Genomic DNA, 14,468 nt, shown 5'->3' with positions numbered 1-14,468 from the left:
CTCTATCAGTGATCCCCTTTGCACTGATGTTCCTTCCTCCATGTGCCAACTGTCCTCTCTGTGTGCCAATAGTCCATCCTCCATGTGTTAATGATCCTGCTCAGTGTTCACAATCACTCCCCGCTGTGCAATGAACCAGGCCTCTGAGTGACCAGTGACTCCCTCCAACACACACACACACACCTCTGGATGTCACTATGCTTTTCCTTTTCCACTCACTTACTTGTAACTCACCAGTGTCTTCATACTTAACCTTAGCCTTGGATATGGCTTCTCTTTCGAGTCTGGAGATCCTCACTGCATTTACATCAAACTGCTTACTAATAGGAGCCCTTGGTAACTCACCCTGCCTCTTTCAGATATCAGATTCACCGTCAGGCTAACCTGTAAAGCTGCAGGACCCACACGCTATGTGAGTGTGGGAGGCTGTTGTATTCACAGTCTCTACCTCCTCTCCACACCAGGCAGACAGCAGCATTCTAGAAAAGTTGCAGGGCCACAAGATCAGTCTTAGAATTTGTCCCTTACAGAGCCTCACCTCACCTCCTAGCCCAAGCTGCAGCTCCGGGATCCACACACAGGTCCTGTCTCCAGGTGGCCAGGCAATTGTTCAGCCTGTGCCACCAAGCCCACCTCAGAACTAGAGACAAAGGCTTTTACAAGCAAAGAGAACTCTGTCAAAACTTACGCTGGCACAAAAGCAATTCCACAGTGAAAAACTAAATCAACCCACACCTCCCAGACCTATGAAAGCCACTTACAGCTAACGCATATTGGGTTTGGGACTTAGTAGTAATCTTCAAAATTTTATAAAACACACATATAACTCCTTAGACTAAATACAGACACATAAAGGAGAAATCAAGCTGGGAGTAGGTGGAGTTCTTAGCACACTTGAAACAAGGCGAAACATAAAAATAATTTTCACTTCATGAAATTTACAACTGTGGCTTTGTGAAAGACCTTTATGGGGAAGATATAGACACACTCTGGGCCAAGAGGAAAGATTGGCAAATTACATAACTGATACAGGATTTGTATCCAGACTGTAGAAAGGGTGCAAATGGGGGCTGGGGAAATGAGTCTGTTAAAAAAAAAAAAGGCACTTACTTGAGCACAAAGACAAGATTTTTGGCTCTCTGGCACTCATGTAAAAAGCAAGGCTTGGTGTCCAGCATCTGTAACCCCAGCATCAAAGAGAGGAGTCAGGCAGATCCAAGGGGCTGATAAGCCTATCTGCCTAGCCAAGACAGAGAGCTCCATGATTACTGAGAGGTCCTATCCCCCCAAAATAAGATGAAGAAGCAATCAAGGAAGATCGTGGCATCTACCTCTGACCAACACATGCACACACATGCACATACATACACTTGCTAATCAATTTTTATAATAATAAGGAAACAACTAAATAAGAAAAGACATGGCCAAACATTTCCTACAAAAGGACACATAGATGAGTATAGAGAAAACTTGTCATTTGCTGTTAGAAAAATGTCAGTTTAAATAACAACATAATACACATAAAGGACAAAATAGTAGTACCATGAGAGGCTGTCCATGAAGTCAAGTTGTTCATCCGCTGCTAATGGGAGAACAAAATGGTTGGTCGTTCTAGAGCAGATACTGGCAGGGCTTACAAAATAAATCTGCTTTGCTGTAGCTGAGATCTGCAGGAGCCCAGGAGGCCGTGTGTTAAGGCTTGTTCTCCAGCTTTCTAGGCGGGACATTTAAAAGGTGAAGCCTACTTGGAGGTGCTAGTCCTCGAAGAGGCTGAATCTGGGTACCTTTGAGGGGGTTGTGGTGTCCTTCCTTTCCATTTACTTCCCAGACATCGTGAGGTAAGCGTCATGGTCTACTTTACAGTCCCTGCAGTGATAGATTGCCTCAGTCTGGCAACATGGTCAAACAACCACGGACTGATAGGAAATGAACCTTTTGCATTTTTCCTTTATGCAGTGTAAGGGATTGAACATAGGTGCCCCTGTATGCTGAGTACAGCACTCTACCGCTAAGTTATACCTCCAGCTGTCCAGCCTCTTTCCCTCCATCTCTCCCTCTCTTCCTCTCTCCCTCCCCACCCCTTCTCTGTGTTAATGTATGTGTGAATCTTGGTGTATGTGTGTGTGTCACGTGATGTAATATGGAGGTCAGAACAACATGTAGGTGTTGATCTCTGCTTCTGTCAAGTGGGTTTTAAAGACTAAGGTCGCTAAGCTTGTTGACAAGGGAAAGGTCATCAGACCGACCGGCAGCCGGCACCTTTACCACCTGAGTCTGCCCACCTACCCTCTTTTGAGACAGACTGTCTCAGTATTTTGTTCCATTGCCAGAAGGATAACTAACCCATTTATGTAACAATATGATCTTGGAGTACTCAAGAGGAATTAACTATTGATTCTTGCAATTATTTAGATAGATCTCAGAGAATGTTGCTGAGGAAAAATGTTAATCCCAGGCTATATACTTTCTTACTTCTAGTTATATAATATTCTGGGGGTGAGGGGAGCAAAATTATAGAGTTGCAGATTGTCAGGTCCAAAAGAAACTCAGGATGAATGGCTATCTGTGGTACCTATTAGCATGCTAAAGCACTCGCTGGCCTCCAGCATCTCTGACTCTTCTCACCCCACCCTCTACCCTAAATTTCTCCATTCATAGGCTTCCCCTCCCCTAACTTCTCATTCCTATAGAACCCTGACATTTCATTATATAAATGAATCACATTTTCCGTATCCTTTCTTTGGTTAAGGGACATCTGGGTTGTTTCCAGTTTCTGGCTATCACAAACAAGGCCGCTATGAACATAGTTGAGCATGTGTCCCTGTGGCATAGTGGGGCAACTTTTGGGTATATGCCTAGGAGTGGTATAGCTGGGTCTTCAGGTAAAACTATTTCCAGTTTTCTGAGAAACCACCAGATTGATTTCCAAAGAGGTTATACAAGTTTGCACTCCCACCAGCAATGGAGGAGTATTCTCCCTTCTCCACATCCTCGCCAGCATCTGATGTCTCCTGAGTTTTTGATCTTATCCATTTTGACCAGTGTAAGATGAAATCTTAGCATCATTTTTATTTGCATTACCCTGATGACTAAGGACTTTGCACATTTCTTTAAGTGCTTCTTGGTCAGTCGGGCAGTGGTGGCGCATGCCTTTAATCCCAGCATTTGGGAGGCAGAGACAGGTCTACACAGTGAGTTCCAGGACAGCCAGGACTACACAGAGAAACCCTGTCTCAAAAAACCAAAAAAAAAAAAAAAAAAAAAAGTGCTTCTTGGCCATTTGAAATTCCTCTGTTGAGAACTCTCTGTTTAGCTCTGTACCCCATCTTTTAAATTGGGCTATTTGGTTTGTTGGAGTCTAACTTTTTGAGTTCTTTATATTTTGGATATTAGCCCTCTGTCAGATGCAGGGTTGGTGAGGACCTTTTCCGAATCTGTAGGTTGTTGTTTTGTCCTATTAACCATGTCCTTTGCCTTACAGAAGCATTTTAGTCTCATGTGGTTCCATTTATCAATTGTTGATCTTAGAACCTTGGCCACTGGTGTTCTATTCAGAAAACTGTCTCCTGTGTTCAAGGCTATTTCCCACTTTATTTAGATTTAGTGTATCTGCTTTTACGTTGAGGTCCTTGATCTGCTTGGACTTGAGCTTTGTGCAGGGTGATAAATATGGATCTATTTACACTCTTCTGCATGTAGACATCCCGTTAAACCAGCACCATTTGTTGTTGATGCTTTCTTTTTTCCATTGTATGATTTTGGCTTCTTTGTCAAAACTTAAGTGTCCATAGGTGTGCGGGTTTATTTCTGGGTCTTCAATTCAATTCCATTGATCAATCTGTCTGTTTCTATACCAATGCTATGCAGGGTTGTTGTTTTTTTTTTTTAAATACTATTGCTCTGTAGCAAAGCTGGAGATCAGGAATTGTGATTCCTCCAGAAGTTCTTTTATTATTCAGGATTGTTTTATCTATCCTAGGGTTTTTTGTTTTCCATATGAAGTTGGGAATTCCTAATGTGGTTCATTTACACAATGAAATACTATTCAGCTATTAAAAACAAGGACATCGCGAATTTTGCAGGCAAATGGATGAAACTAAAAAATATCATCCTGGGTGAGGTAACCTAGACCCAAAAGGACATGCATGCATATACTCATAAGTGGATATTGGTCATAAAATATAGGCTACCCATGATACACTCCACAGACCCAAAGAAGCTAAACATGAAGGAAGGTCCAAGTGTGGATGCTTAGATCTCACTTAGCAAAGGGAAAATAAAATGGTCATAGGAAGCAAAGGGAGGGAAGGAACTGGGTGGGAGCAGGGATGGGGAGGGGAATGGGGGGGCAGGATCAGGTATGAGGAGAGACAGGAGAGAGGGCCAGAGGGCTATGAGAATAAATGGAAATCTGCAGCTGCTGGGAGAGGGGAGCCTTGTAGGTGTGGAGGAAATTTCTAGGACATGCCAGAAACACACAGCCAGACAATTCATGGAGGTTGGAGACTCTTATAGAAGAATTGGGGGAAGAATTGAAGACCTCAAAGGGGTTAGGAACTCCACAGGAAGACCAACAGAGTCAACTAATCTGGACCCTTGGGGGCTCTCAGAGACTACGCTACCAACCAAAGAGCATACATGAACTGGACAAAGACCCCTTGGCACATATGTAAGCAGCTCAGTCTCCATGTGGGTCCTCCAACAACTGGAACAGGTGCTGTCCCTAAAGCTATTGCCTGTCTGTGGAATCCATCCCCTATGGAGCTGCCTTGTCTGGCCTCAGTGGGAGAGGATGCACCTAACCCTCTTGAGACTTGATGTGCCAGGGTAAAGGGGTGGGGGGGCATCCTCTCAGAGGAGAAGCGGAGGGGCTGGGGGAGGGACTCATGTGAGGGAGAGATTGGAATGAGGGGGACAGTGACTGGGATATAAAATTAATTAATTGATTAATTAATTAATTAATTAATTAATGAAAAAAAGAACCCTGGACTCCTCCAGATGCCTCTGGCTGTACTCTTCCTCAGATCTAGAATTAAAACATCCTGTTCAACCATACCTTGGAGTGGTCATATCCTCACTTTATACACAGATGAAATTAATGTTGCCAGGGATATCAGAGAAACAAAATCCTTCAAGAACCACGATGGTAACTTGTCATTGAATTGTGCACATCTTAATAGAGATCACAAAAAACATACAAGATATACAGCTACCCAGACTGAAATACAGACACATAAGCATGAGCTTGTCAATAAGAAAAACCCAAGTAAAGTTGGTGACTACCAATCCTCACCTCCCTGGGCCACTGAACTGGTTGTTCTCATGAGGAGATAATTTGGAGAAAGTGATGTATGATCAATCTCTAGGTATTAGTTCTGAAGCTGCATACCAATCTTAGTATCATCATGATAGGAACAAAACCCAAATAAGACAACAAAGTAAACTGTGTGCACAGCTTTGTTCTACGGATAAGGGGGCAATGCTTAATTGTGTGTTCTGAATCTGCTCTTTCAGGAACACAGTCTCATTTGTATTCTTAAACAGTCTGATTAGGCACATGGTTAAGCCTAAAAAGAATTTATCAGTGGGACAAGAGAAGATCACTTGATTGTCCAGAGGAGACAGACATCCATCTTTTTTACCCTGGATGCCCATGGCCTGTTCCTTGGGTGTATATCTTTAACAGACCAGAGAACAGGTTCTGATGGAATGGTGTGATGTCAACAGGACCTTCAGAATGTTTGAGCTCACTTAGCTACCATCACCGCCCTCCTCACAGTTGTGAGACTGAGCTCTGGGTAAGCTCCGAATATACCTAGATCTTGAGAGAGCAGAGCAGGTGCTCACACGGGTGAGTGTCACCCACTGCTGTGTTAGACTGAATGTCAGGTGCTGCGTTGTGTTCCTTCAGAGAGTCTTGGGGCATGTCAGGGATCCCCTGGGAGTCTTGGGATAGACAGCTGGTGATATAGTGGGAACGGAAGCAAGTTTAGGATTAACAGAACAGGAAGTAATGTGAGCAAAAAGGGCAAAGAGTAAGAACAAGGAGGTCAGTCAAGAGGAATCTTGCCCACCAATGATTGTCCTTGAGAAGGAGCCACAAGGAGGAAGGTGTGGGCCACATGAGTTGTATTTTTAAGAAGATTCGATTGCCTGTGAATTTATAATGGTTCTTAGCGATATATAAAGATGTGATAGCAAAGAAATTGGGTGTGTGAAAGCATCCAACAAGACTCTACTGGAAACATGACTGGCAATAGCCATTCTTCCCAATGGCAAATCCACAGTGGCTTAACCATGGCCAGGAGGCACAGCCTACGCAAGTCCACCTTCTCATGTGTAAGGCAGGTGAATTACAGTCCTTACTCATAGATTACAAGGAGTGAGTGAGGCCTTCTTTATGCACAGATTAAATTCTAGTTTCATAATGAATCAAAAATGGGGGCTGGAGAGATGGCTCAGAGGTTAAGAGCACTGGCTGCTCTTTCAGAGGTCCTGAGTTCAATTCCCAGCACTCATATGGTGGCTCACAACCATCTGTAGCAGGGATCCTATGCTCTCTTCTGGCACACAAACATACATGCAGATAGAGTACTCATACATAAAATAACTATTTTTAAAAAATTAAAAAAGAATCAGGAATGATGGCGTAGAGCCCCATGGTGAAGTACTCCCCTGGCATGTATAAAGTCCTACATTCAAGTTCCATCACCTCAAAAGAAAAAAAAAACTTTCAGCTACCATTAATTATTTAACCACTGTTGAAACTTTTTATTATTCTTTTGTTTAGAAAAAGAAGGTTAAACAGAGATAGCCTGGGGTAGGAATCAGATGGAGCCGCTTCCGTGGTTGGAAAACCCAGGACAACAGGATTCCATTATGTCTACACTGGTTACCTCAGACAACACACCAAGGCTTCAGAAGCCAACAAAAGGTCAAAAGAAAAAAGTCCCTGTGAAAGCAACAATAGGTGTGTGTGACCATTGGTACTTTCACCCCTGGTCCCCAGAGGAATGCAGGGTGCAACAGCATTAGCCCCTTCCTCTTCCCCAACTATTCTGAGTCAAGCTCTGCAGGGGCATGGCAAGGAGTGTCCTGCTGAGCCAGGAGGTCACTTCTTGTGCACTTTTTGTAGCTGGGACAGATGGAAGATCAGAGATGTCACCTGTTTCCCCAAAGATGTCTTGCAAACAGAATGATTCAGAGAAACAGGTGCCAGGGGATGGTATTTGCTTGGCAAAAAAAGGTACGTAGGAACTCAGTTCGAAGCCACCTTTGTAGATAAGTGGCTACCACCAGGGTGGCGGAAGCATTCCTATTGCTGTCTTCAGGTGTTACATGTGAATTCCTCAATGTGCTTGAGAAGGGAAGAGCCCAGCATTGGCCAAGTGGGTCCATCTCATGGTTGTGGGCTCTTCTGTTCCTGCAGATCCACAGGTCAGCAGCATTCTGGCTTCCAGTGATGCCTCTGCAGGCGATGTCCCTAAGCAGAGATCCAAGAGGAAGAAGGGCCAAAGAAAAAGGAAACTGGAGAATATCAAGACCGGTATGTGTCTGCCCCTTGACATTCTTGTCCAAGCATGAATGCAGCTTGAAACAGCACACACCTATGCCCAGTCTTTCCCTCTTCCCAAACTATCCTAAATCAAGTCATACAGGGCCAGGAAGGGGTGTCCTGATGATTAGGACATCAATTTTGTTCTTCACTTTTGTAGCTATGGTAGATGAAAGATCAACAAATTCATTTGTTTCTATGGGAGTGTCTTGAGGCAGAATGATCCAGGGAGAGAGGCACCAGAGAACAGCTGGACCTTGACAAAAAATATTTCATTGTAACTCAGTGTCTAGTCTCCTTTGTAGATAAGTGAAAGCCACTCCTCCCAGATGTCTCCAGATGTTACATGGAATTCTGAGAAGGGAAGAACCTAACCAAGTCCAGGTTGTCCCTCTTGTGGTCATGTGAGATCTCTTCCTGCAGATCCAGAAGGCTGTATAACTCTTGCCTCCAGCGATGCCTCTGCAGGGGATGTCCCTGTGCAGCGAATCAAAAGGAAGAGGGTCCACAAGACAAAGACACTTGTAGATGTCAACGCAGGTATATATCCGTTCTTGTCCCTGTAATGAAGAGCCAGTCACAGCCAAGTTACTATTGGTCATTTAGTCATCGTGAAGTAACAACTTCCTGAGCAATGGTCAGGAAGTTGCCAGTGTTCCCAGCATGGCCATATCCATGGTTACTGAGAAACTTTTGTTCCCACAGCTACCCAAGAGAGTAGTATGCAGGCCTCCAGCACAGCCACCCCTGAAGCTGCCCCTGGAGCCACCTCAGAGCTCAAGTTCCCCAGGAGGGAGAGGAAGAAGCGCGTATGGACTGTGGACCGTATGGAGGGAACAAAACTCATAATGAACAAGAAGAGAAGACCCAGCTACCGCCCTGAGGACCTTGAAGCCTTCTACCGACTTCTGGGTGGGTTCTCCGAACTGAGGATTGGATACTTAGGGCCAACTCTCAAAACTGAGAATTGAGTGTAGGGAGCAATGGTTCCAACCTACCCAGAGTCATCCCAGAGTGCTTCCCACAGTGCTCCCCAGGGTTATGTGGAGCATTTTCTTTCTGTGATGAATTCTTGGAGAAAAGAAAACAGGAAATGTTACTAATCTGGCTTTTGGGATGCTCTAGCATCCAAACATTTACAAAATAAAGTTGCTATCAGCTCTTGTTAGTGTCATAGAAGAGCTTCAGAAGGCCACAGCACAATGACAGGAGAGCTCTATGAAACCAGAAAGGCACAGAAAGTCTCTCCAAGGTGATATCAGGCCATGGATCTGGGATTAAGTATAGCAGGTTGGGAACAGCATCCAGGTATACTACCTGGTAGAGCATCTACCAGCCATAGTCAGCTATTTATGCATTTTTAAATGAATTAAAGCATACCCATGGGGCTCCTCAGCCTCCTCTACTGCATTCCAATGTTCAATACCTACATGTGTCTCTAAGGAGCCAGGGTGGATGGCAGAATGGAATGTTTTAACCACTTGAGAATGCTCCATCAGACAGTGCCCTTCTGAGGGTCAGGGAAATTACAGAAGACACACACTGTAAAAGTGCTATTTGCCTGGGCAACTGGTGAAGGACTCACAGGACACTACAAGCATAGATCTTCACCAGAAAAGGGTGACTTCAGGAAGGAGCTCTAAACAGAGATGAGATCCTATGGAGCAGGCAAAGTTGGTCACTGTCTCAGGGAGAGAGACCACCCAGGGAAGAAGGGAGGGAGGGAGGCTGTAAGTATGGAGCGATGAACCCTCCTCCTCTGCCCAAGGATTCAGTCATCATACAGGCAGGTGATGGCACAGTTCCAATATGGTGGTGAATGGACAGGCTGTCCATTCCTAGAGATCTGAGGCCACACCTGAGTTGTTGCAGTAAAATTTAACATTGAGAGCTATGTTAAATCCCTTCAGTGAGGAAAAGTATCAAATGTCATCACTGACCAAACAACAAAATTCAACATGCAAAAACAACATGGGTGTGTCAATGACAGGAGCAAACTATGCTTTTGATATGAAGGTTATAACCTTAAGAGAGATCCTGATTCCTCTAAGGAGCTAGCTCAGGGGAGAGGCCTGGAGGCCACAGATGGCTCCTGAAACATCCCCTGGAAGAGGGACCCCACAATCACACACTTGGCCCACCAGATGGAAATTCCAAGTCCCTCTCATTCTTGCTTCCTTTGCAGAAGATCCTGTGGTCCAGAACTTCTTGGCAGCAGACATCTTCTTCAGGGTGACCGACAAGGTACCTGTAGCCTCAGACACAGTCATAGCCCTTAAAGGATAGGAAGACAATATAGACAGTGGGAGCCCAGGATAACCCAAGTCTATTGCCTGCCGCTACTACACTCCCCCAATTCATCCTGGTTTTCCAGTCAGCTCATAACCACAAAGCAAGTGTATTCCAGCCCCTCATTCTGTGACTCACTGGATATGGCAATTGGATGCAGAAGGTTCAGGCCTATTTCTAAGTCCTCTTGTCTACCACTTGCCTCCCCTCACCAGCTCTCTCTCCCTACAGTACCTGCTGTCTATGGTGGTGGAGTATTTTGGTCGAGTTGGGCTGCCTGGGCATCTCTACAACAGGATCCATTTCTTCTTGGCCCTGTGAGCATCTCCTGGGGACCAGTTCTCAATCTATCCTTATCCCAACTCACACAGCTTCCATCACTCCATCAGGACTGAGTGGTGACCCTCAAACCAGAGTAATTGAAACGTTTGAGGGACCAGGTAGGGGAGGAAGGAGAGGGTCCTGAAAGTTGAGAAGTTGAAGGAAGTTGAGAAGGAAGAAGCTCCTGGGAAACAAAGTTTGCTTTTCCCGAGCTGAGAAGTAAATGGGCTCTGTCCAGGATGCCCTGGGGATGGCGTAGACCAAGGTCAACCTGCACAGATGGCCTCCCTACCCTCTCTCTCAACTACGTGCTCCTGCCAGCTCTGCCCGAGTCTGACTGTCACAGTTAGGGATATGCGCTCCCCCTCTCTACGTGCTCCGGCCAGCTCTGCCCGAGTCTGACTGTCACAGTTAGGGACATGAGCTCCTCCTCCCTGTGGCAGCTACATCGCCTGTGACATGGAAGAGGATGACCCCATATCCAAGGGGAGCATCTTCCAATTCCTGCTGGGCAGAGACACCTGGCAAGACTTATACAAGGACTTCCTGAAGCTGAAGAAGGATTTCTTCCAAGCGATGGATTACCGAGCCTGGGTCACACCAGAGCAGTGTGTGGAGGTCTGCCAGGGTTCAACCAGGGGAGTGGGTAGACGGGGTCCTGCCCAGGGAAGAGCAAGGATGGGCTCATCCTCCTGGACTCACCTCATTTCCCTCTCAGATCCAGAACCAGAACCCACACCACTGGGTCTGGAGCCGGGTGCGCCAGGGCACCCCTTAGGTTCCCAGGCCTGGGAGCCATCAGCAGGGTCGTGGAGCATGGGGCTGTACATGAGCCAGGTGAGCGGAGGTCCTAGCCAGGGGCTCCACATGCACGGACTAGCTCTGTCCTCTGGGTCCCTGAAGCAGTATTCTGGGCTGTGTAGACATGAGAGGAAACATATGAGCACTGCTGAGCTATAGGAAGTATACCTCAATTCTCCAGCTGGATTGTGTCACAGGACCACAAAACCCATGACACAAGGTTTTAATCCGCATGCTTTGTTGTTGCTGTTGTGTTGTGTTTTATTTTTAACTCACAGAAAAACATTTAAACTTACATTGTCTAGGCAACAACTCCAGTTTGAGCTCAGGTGACACTTTAAAATATACCTAGATGGAAAAAAACACCGGAGGAATCGACTCTGGTGAAGATACTTTGTTGTGTGGCTCTTGGGAGAGAAGAGAAATTCCAACCTCTGGTTTTGTATGTTTCACACCCACATAAAGAAAGGGTCTCTGAACTGGGCCCATGGAGAACATGATCAGATCATATGATCAGGTCACATGTCAAATGAAGTCCTCACATCGCTAGTCTCTGAAAACAGTGAGATTGCAGGGAACAAAAAGGAGCGAGCGGGCAGGGAATTCTATGAGGAAGACAACTGCTATAGAGCACAGGACAACCCTGTGTGACATCACACTCCAAGGCTCACCCTCTTTGTTGAAATTTCCCTTCCTATTTGGATTTACTCGAAGTAGAGAGAGAACTCTAGTGAAATGCTTAAGAGTCTCTTTGTCCTGGCATACAGTTGTGCTAAAACAACCCCCCAGGTATCCTACCATGCTGCAAGGTGGGACTAAAACTCATCTGACCCAGTGGGTGGAGAGAGTAGGGGAAAGGCGAAATCAGGAACCCCAAGTCATAAGAGAAACCCAGTTTAGCGGAAGTTTTGCCTCATCCCCTGGACTTTCCTAGAATAATAAAATTCACAACATACACATAACCAAAGGAATCTCAAGATTCAGCATCAGTAGTCATGGCTACTCTGGTTTCATCCCTTGGAACAGTGAGAAGTAACCCTAAGCTTCCATAGCGTTCCTCCATAAACATTGTGTGTGATGTGTGGGAATTTACCTTTTCTATGCTAACAACATACTCTCTCTCCTTATAGCTCCTGCCCACCCCTGCCATCCCCCCCCCACAACAAGAAGCTAGAGCTTATCCCTATGATGCAGGCACCTGAAGAACTCATCATCCAGCCCTGGCTCTCCTTATACCTTCAGGATGAAGGATCCAGGAGAGCATGTGCTTTAGCCATGTGAAGCAGGAAAGCAATGCAGCCAGTGAGCCTTGGCTTCAAGGACGGCAGCCTAGAAAGGCTCCTACCTTGAGAATTTGTCACTGGATCCCATAGCAGCTTGGGAGGGTCCACAAAACCCATTATCTCCATCTACTGAGGAGCTATGATGTCACACAAAGTTCAGGAGTCCTGGACCAGAGGTGGAAGAAGCCAGTGCAGGCTCTGGGGTGTAGCAGGGGACCAGGAGGAACTGCTGAAGTCAGAAGATGAGAATGGGCTCACCTACAATGTTTTTGGAAATTGTTGTCAATTTCCAAAATAGTCCACCAGGTCATCCAATAATGGCTTATCCCACTAGATGATGGGGAAATCTCCCCAGGGGGCTGATGGGAAGCACTGAGACACTGAACAGAAAGATGTGGAGACCTGAGGCAATAAAGTAGGATAGGAGAAAGGGATCACATGAAAGTGCAGGCTACAACCACTGGGGAACAACCCAACATGCGAATGAGAGTCAAGAAGCAAAAGTAGGTGAGGAAGAGATGAGGGGATGGATTCCCAACACCAGGAATAAAATGGTGGAAGCTGAAGAAGAGGACAGACTCACAGAGGACGAATAGGGACAATCCCGGGGTCACAGTGGTGCTTGCAGACTTGACAAGTGCAAGGTAGACAGGATTTAAAACAGAAAAGACAAAGAGATAAATTTGGGACACAGCTGACACCGTCCACATTATTTTGGTTATATTGTTCCGGTTACACTTTAACTCTTATTTTTGTTATAATTGCTTATAATTTGATTATACTTTTGGTTATAATTTTATTTTTACCATGATATTTTGGTTACATTTGTTTCATTATAAAATTTTGGTTTTGATTATATTTGGTGTTTTATATTTTGTTAATATTCTATTTAATCATCTTGCTTATAATGTTTCTATTTCTGTTATGGTTTTTCATCATATTATTTGAGTTACAATTTTGTTATATTATTATAGTATTTAATATATGTTATTTTGTTTATATTGTTTTTGTTATAATTATTTATATTATTTTGATTGTAGTGTTTTGGCTATGTTATTTTTGTTAGGTTATTTTCATTATAATATTTTGGTTATATTTAAATTACAGTATTACATTACATATTAAGTTACATTACATACTAAACTTATATTATTTTCATCTTAAAATTTTATTATAACATTTTAGTAATACTGTCTTAGTTATATTATTTTGGCTGTAATATTTGGTTGCAATATCATATGGCTTATATTATTTGTGTTACAACATTATTTGTATCAATAAAAATGAATTATTGCTAAAGAGGACTCTGAGTACTTCACAAAGCAAAATCCAGCTCTTTACTGTTTGAGAGATACCAAAGTGCTTCTGAGATGCTAACACCAAGGTTTGAGAATTACACCTCTGGATTGCAAAGGAAAGAAGACAAAGTTCAGACCACCACCAGAGACCTGAGGGACATAGAAATAAAAGATCCTTAGCGTCTAAGTTCCTGGGGATCAGGAGAGTATCTGGGCATTAAACCACATCCATTCACACAAATACATTAATCTAAAACTAGTGTTATTGAAAATAATGTCAGAGGTTATCACTGTGCCTGACTTCCATCTTCTAATTCAGACCCATGGCAATAAAAACCAGCCTGGCCCCACACAGAGCACACAGGATGATGAAATCAATGGCCCAGGTAAAGGCCACACAACTCCAGCCTCTGCATTTTTGACAGATGTGCCAAAAATACACATGGGAGAAAAGACAGACACATGAACAGGTAGAGCTGGGAAACCAGTCAGTACACAAAGAATGAGACCAGAGCCTTATATTTCACCCTGCACCAGAGTCAACTCCAAATCCGAAACCTAAGACCTGAAACTGTGAAACTGTCAGAGGTAAAAACAAGGAAAACGTTTCAGGACATAGGCGTAGCTGAGGAGTTCCCAAACGGTTCCAGAAGCCCAGGAAAGAAGGCCAACAATGAGTGTGAGCTCATGCTGCTACATAGCTCTATACAGTAAACCTGGCAGCTAAGTGGAGAGACAGCCTGCAGAGGCGGAGAAAATCTAGGCCCGGTACACATCTGACAGGATTAACCAGGATACATATAAAAAAGTCAACAAAACAAGGAAATAACCCAACTGAGGGGAGAGAGAAAGAGGAGAGAGAAAGAGGAGAGAGAGAGAGAGAGGAGAGAGACAGAGAGAGAGGCAGAGAGAGAGAGAGAG

At 44.6% G+C, this 14,468-nt stretch overlaps 1 protein-coding gene across 1 annotated transcript; it reads left to right on the top strand.

Moving 5' to 3' along the window:
• Positions 1-6,879: 6,879 nt before the first annotated feature.
• Positions 6,880-10,943, top strand: LOC114609614 (speedy protein E4-like). The gene is made up of 9 exons (XM_028753988.1): positions 6,880-6,970; positions 7,136-7,246; positions 7,430-7,546; positions 7,979-8,095; positions 8,261-8,467; positions 9,741-9,799; positions 10,076-10,161; positions 10,609-10,783; positions 10,884-10,943. Exons 1-9 carry the CDS (start codon positions 6,880-6,882, stop codon positions 10,941-10,943), a joined length of 1,023 nt encoding a protein of 340 aa, XP_028609821.1.
• Positions 10,944-14,468: the final 3,525 nt, after the last annotated feature.

Source organism: Grammomys surdaster, unplaced genomic scaffold (genome assembly GCF_004785775.1).
Source record: "Grammomys surdaster isolate TR1022 unplaced genomic scaffold, NIH_TR_1.0 129, whole genome shotgun sequence".
Classification (NCBI taxonomy): Eukaryota; Metazoa; Chordata; class Mammalia; order Rodentia; family Muridae; genus Grammomys; species Grammomys surdaster.
The sequence above is the reverse complement of the archived record's forward strand: the minus strand, read 5'-3'. Positions and strand labels throughout refer to the sequence as shown.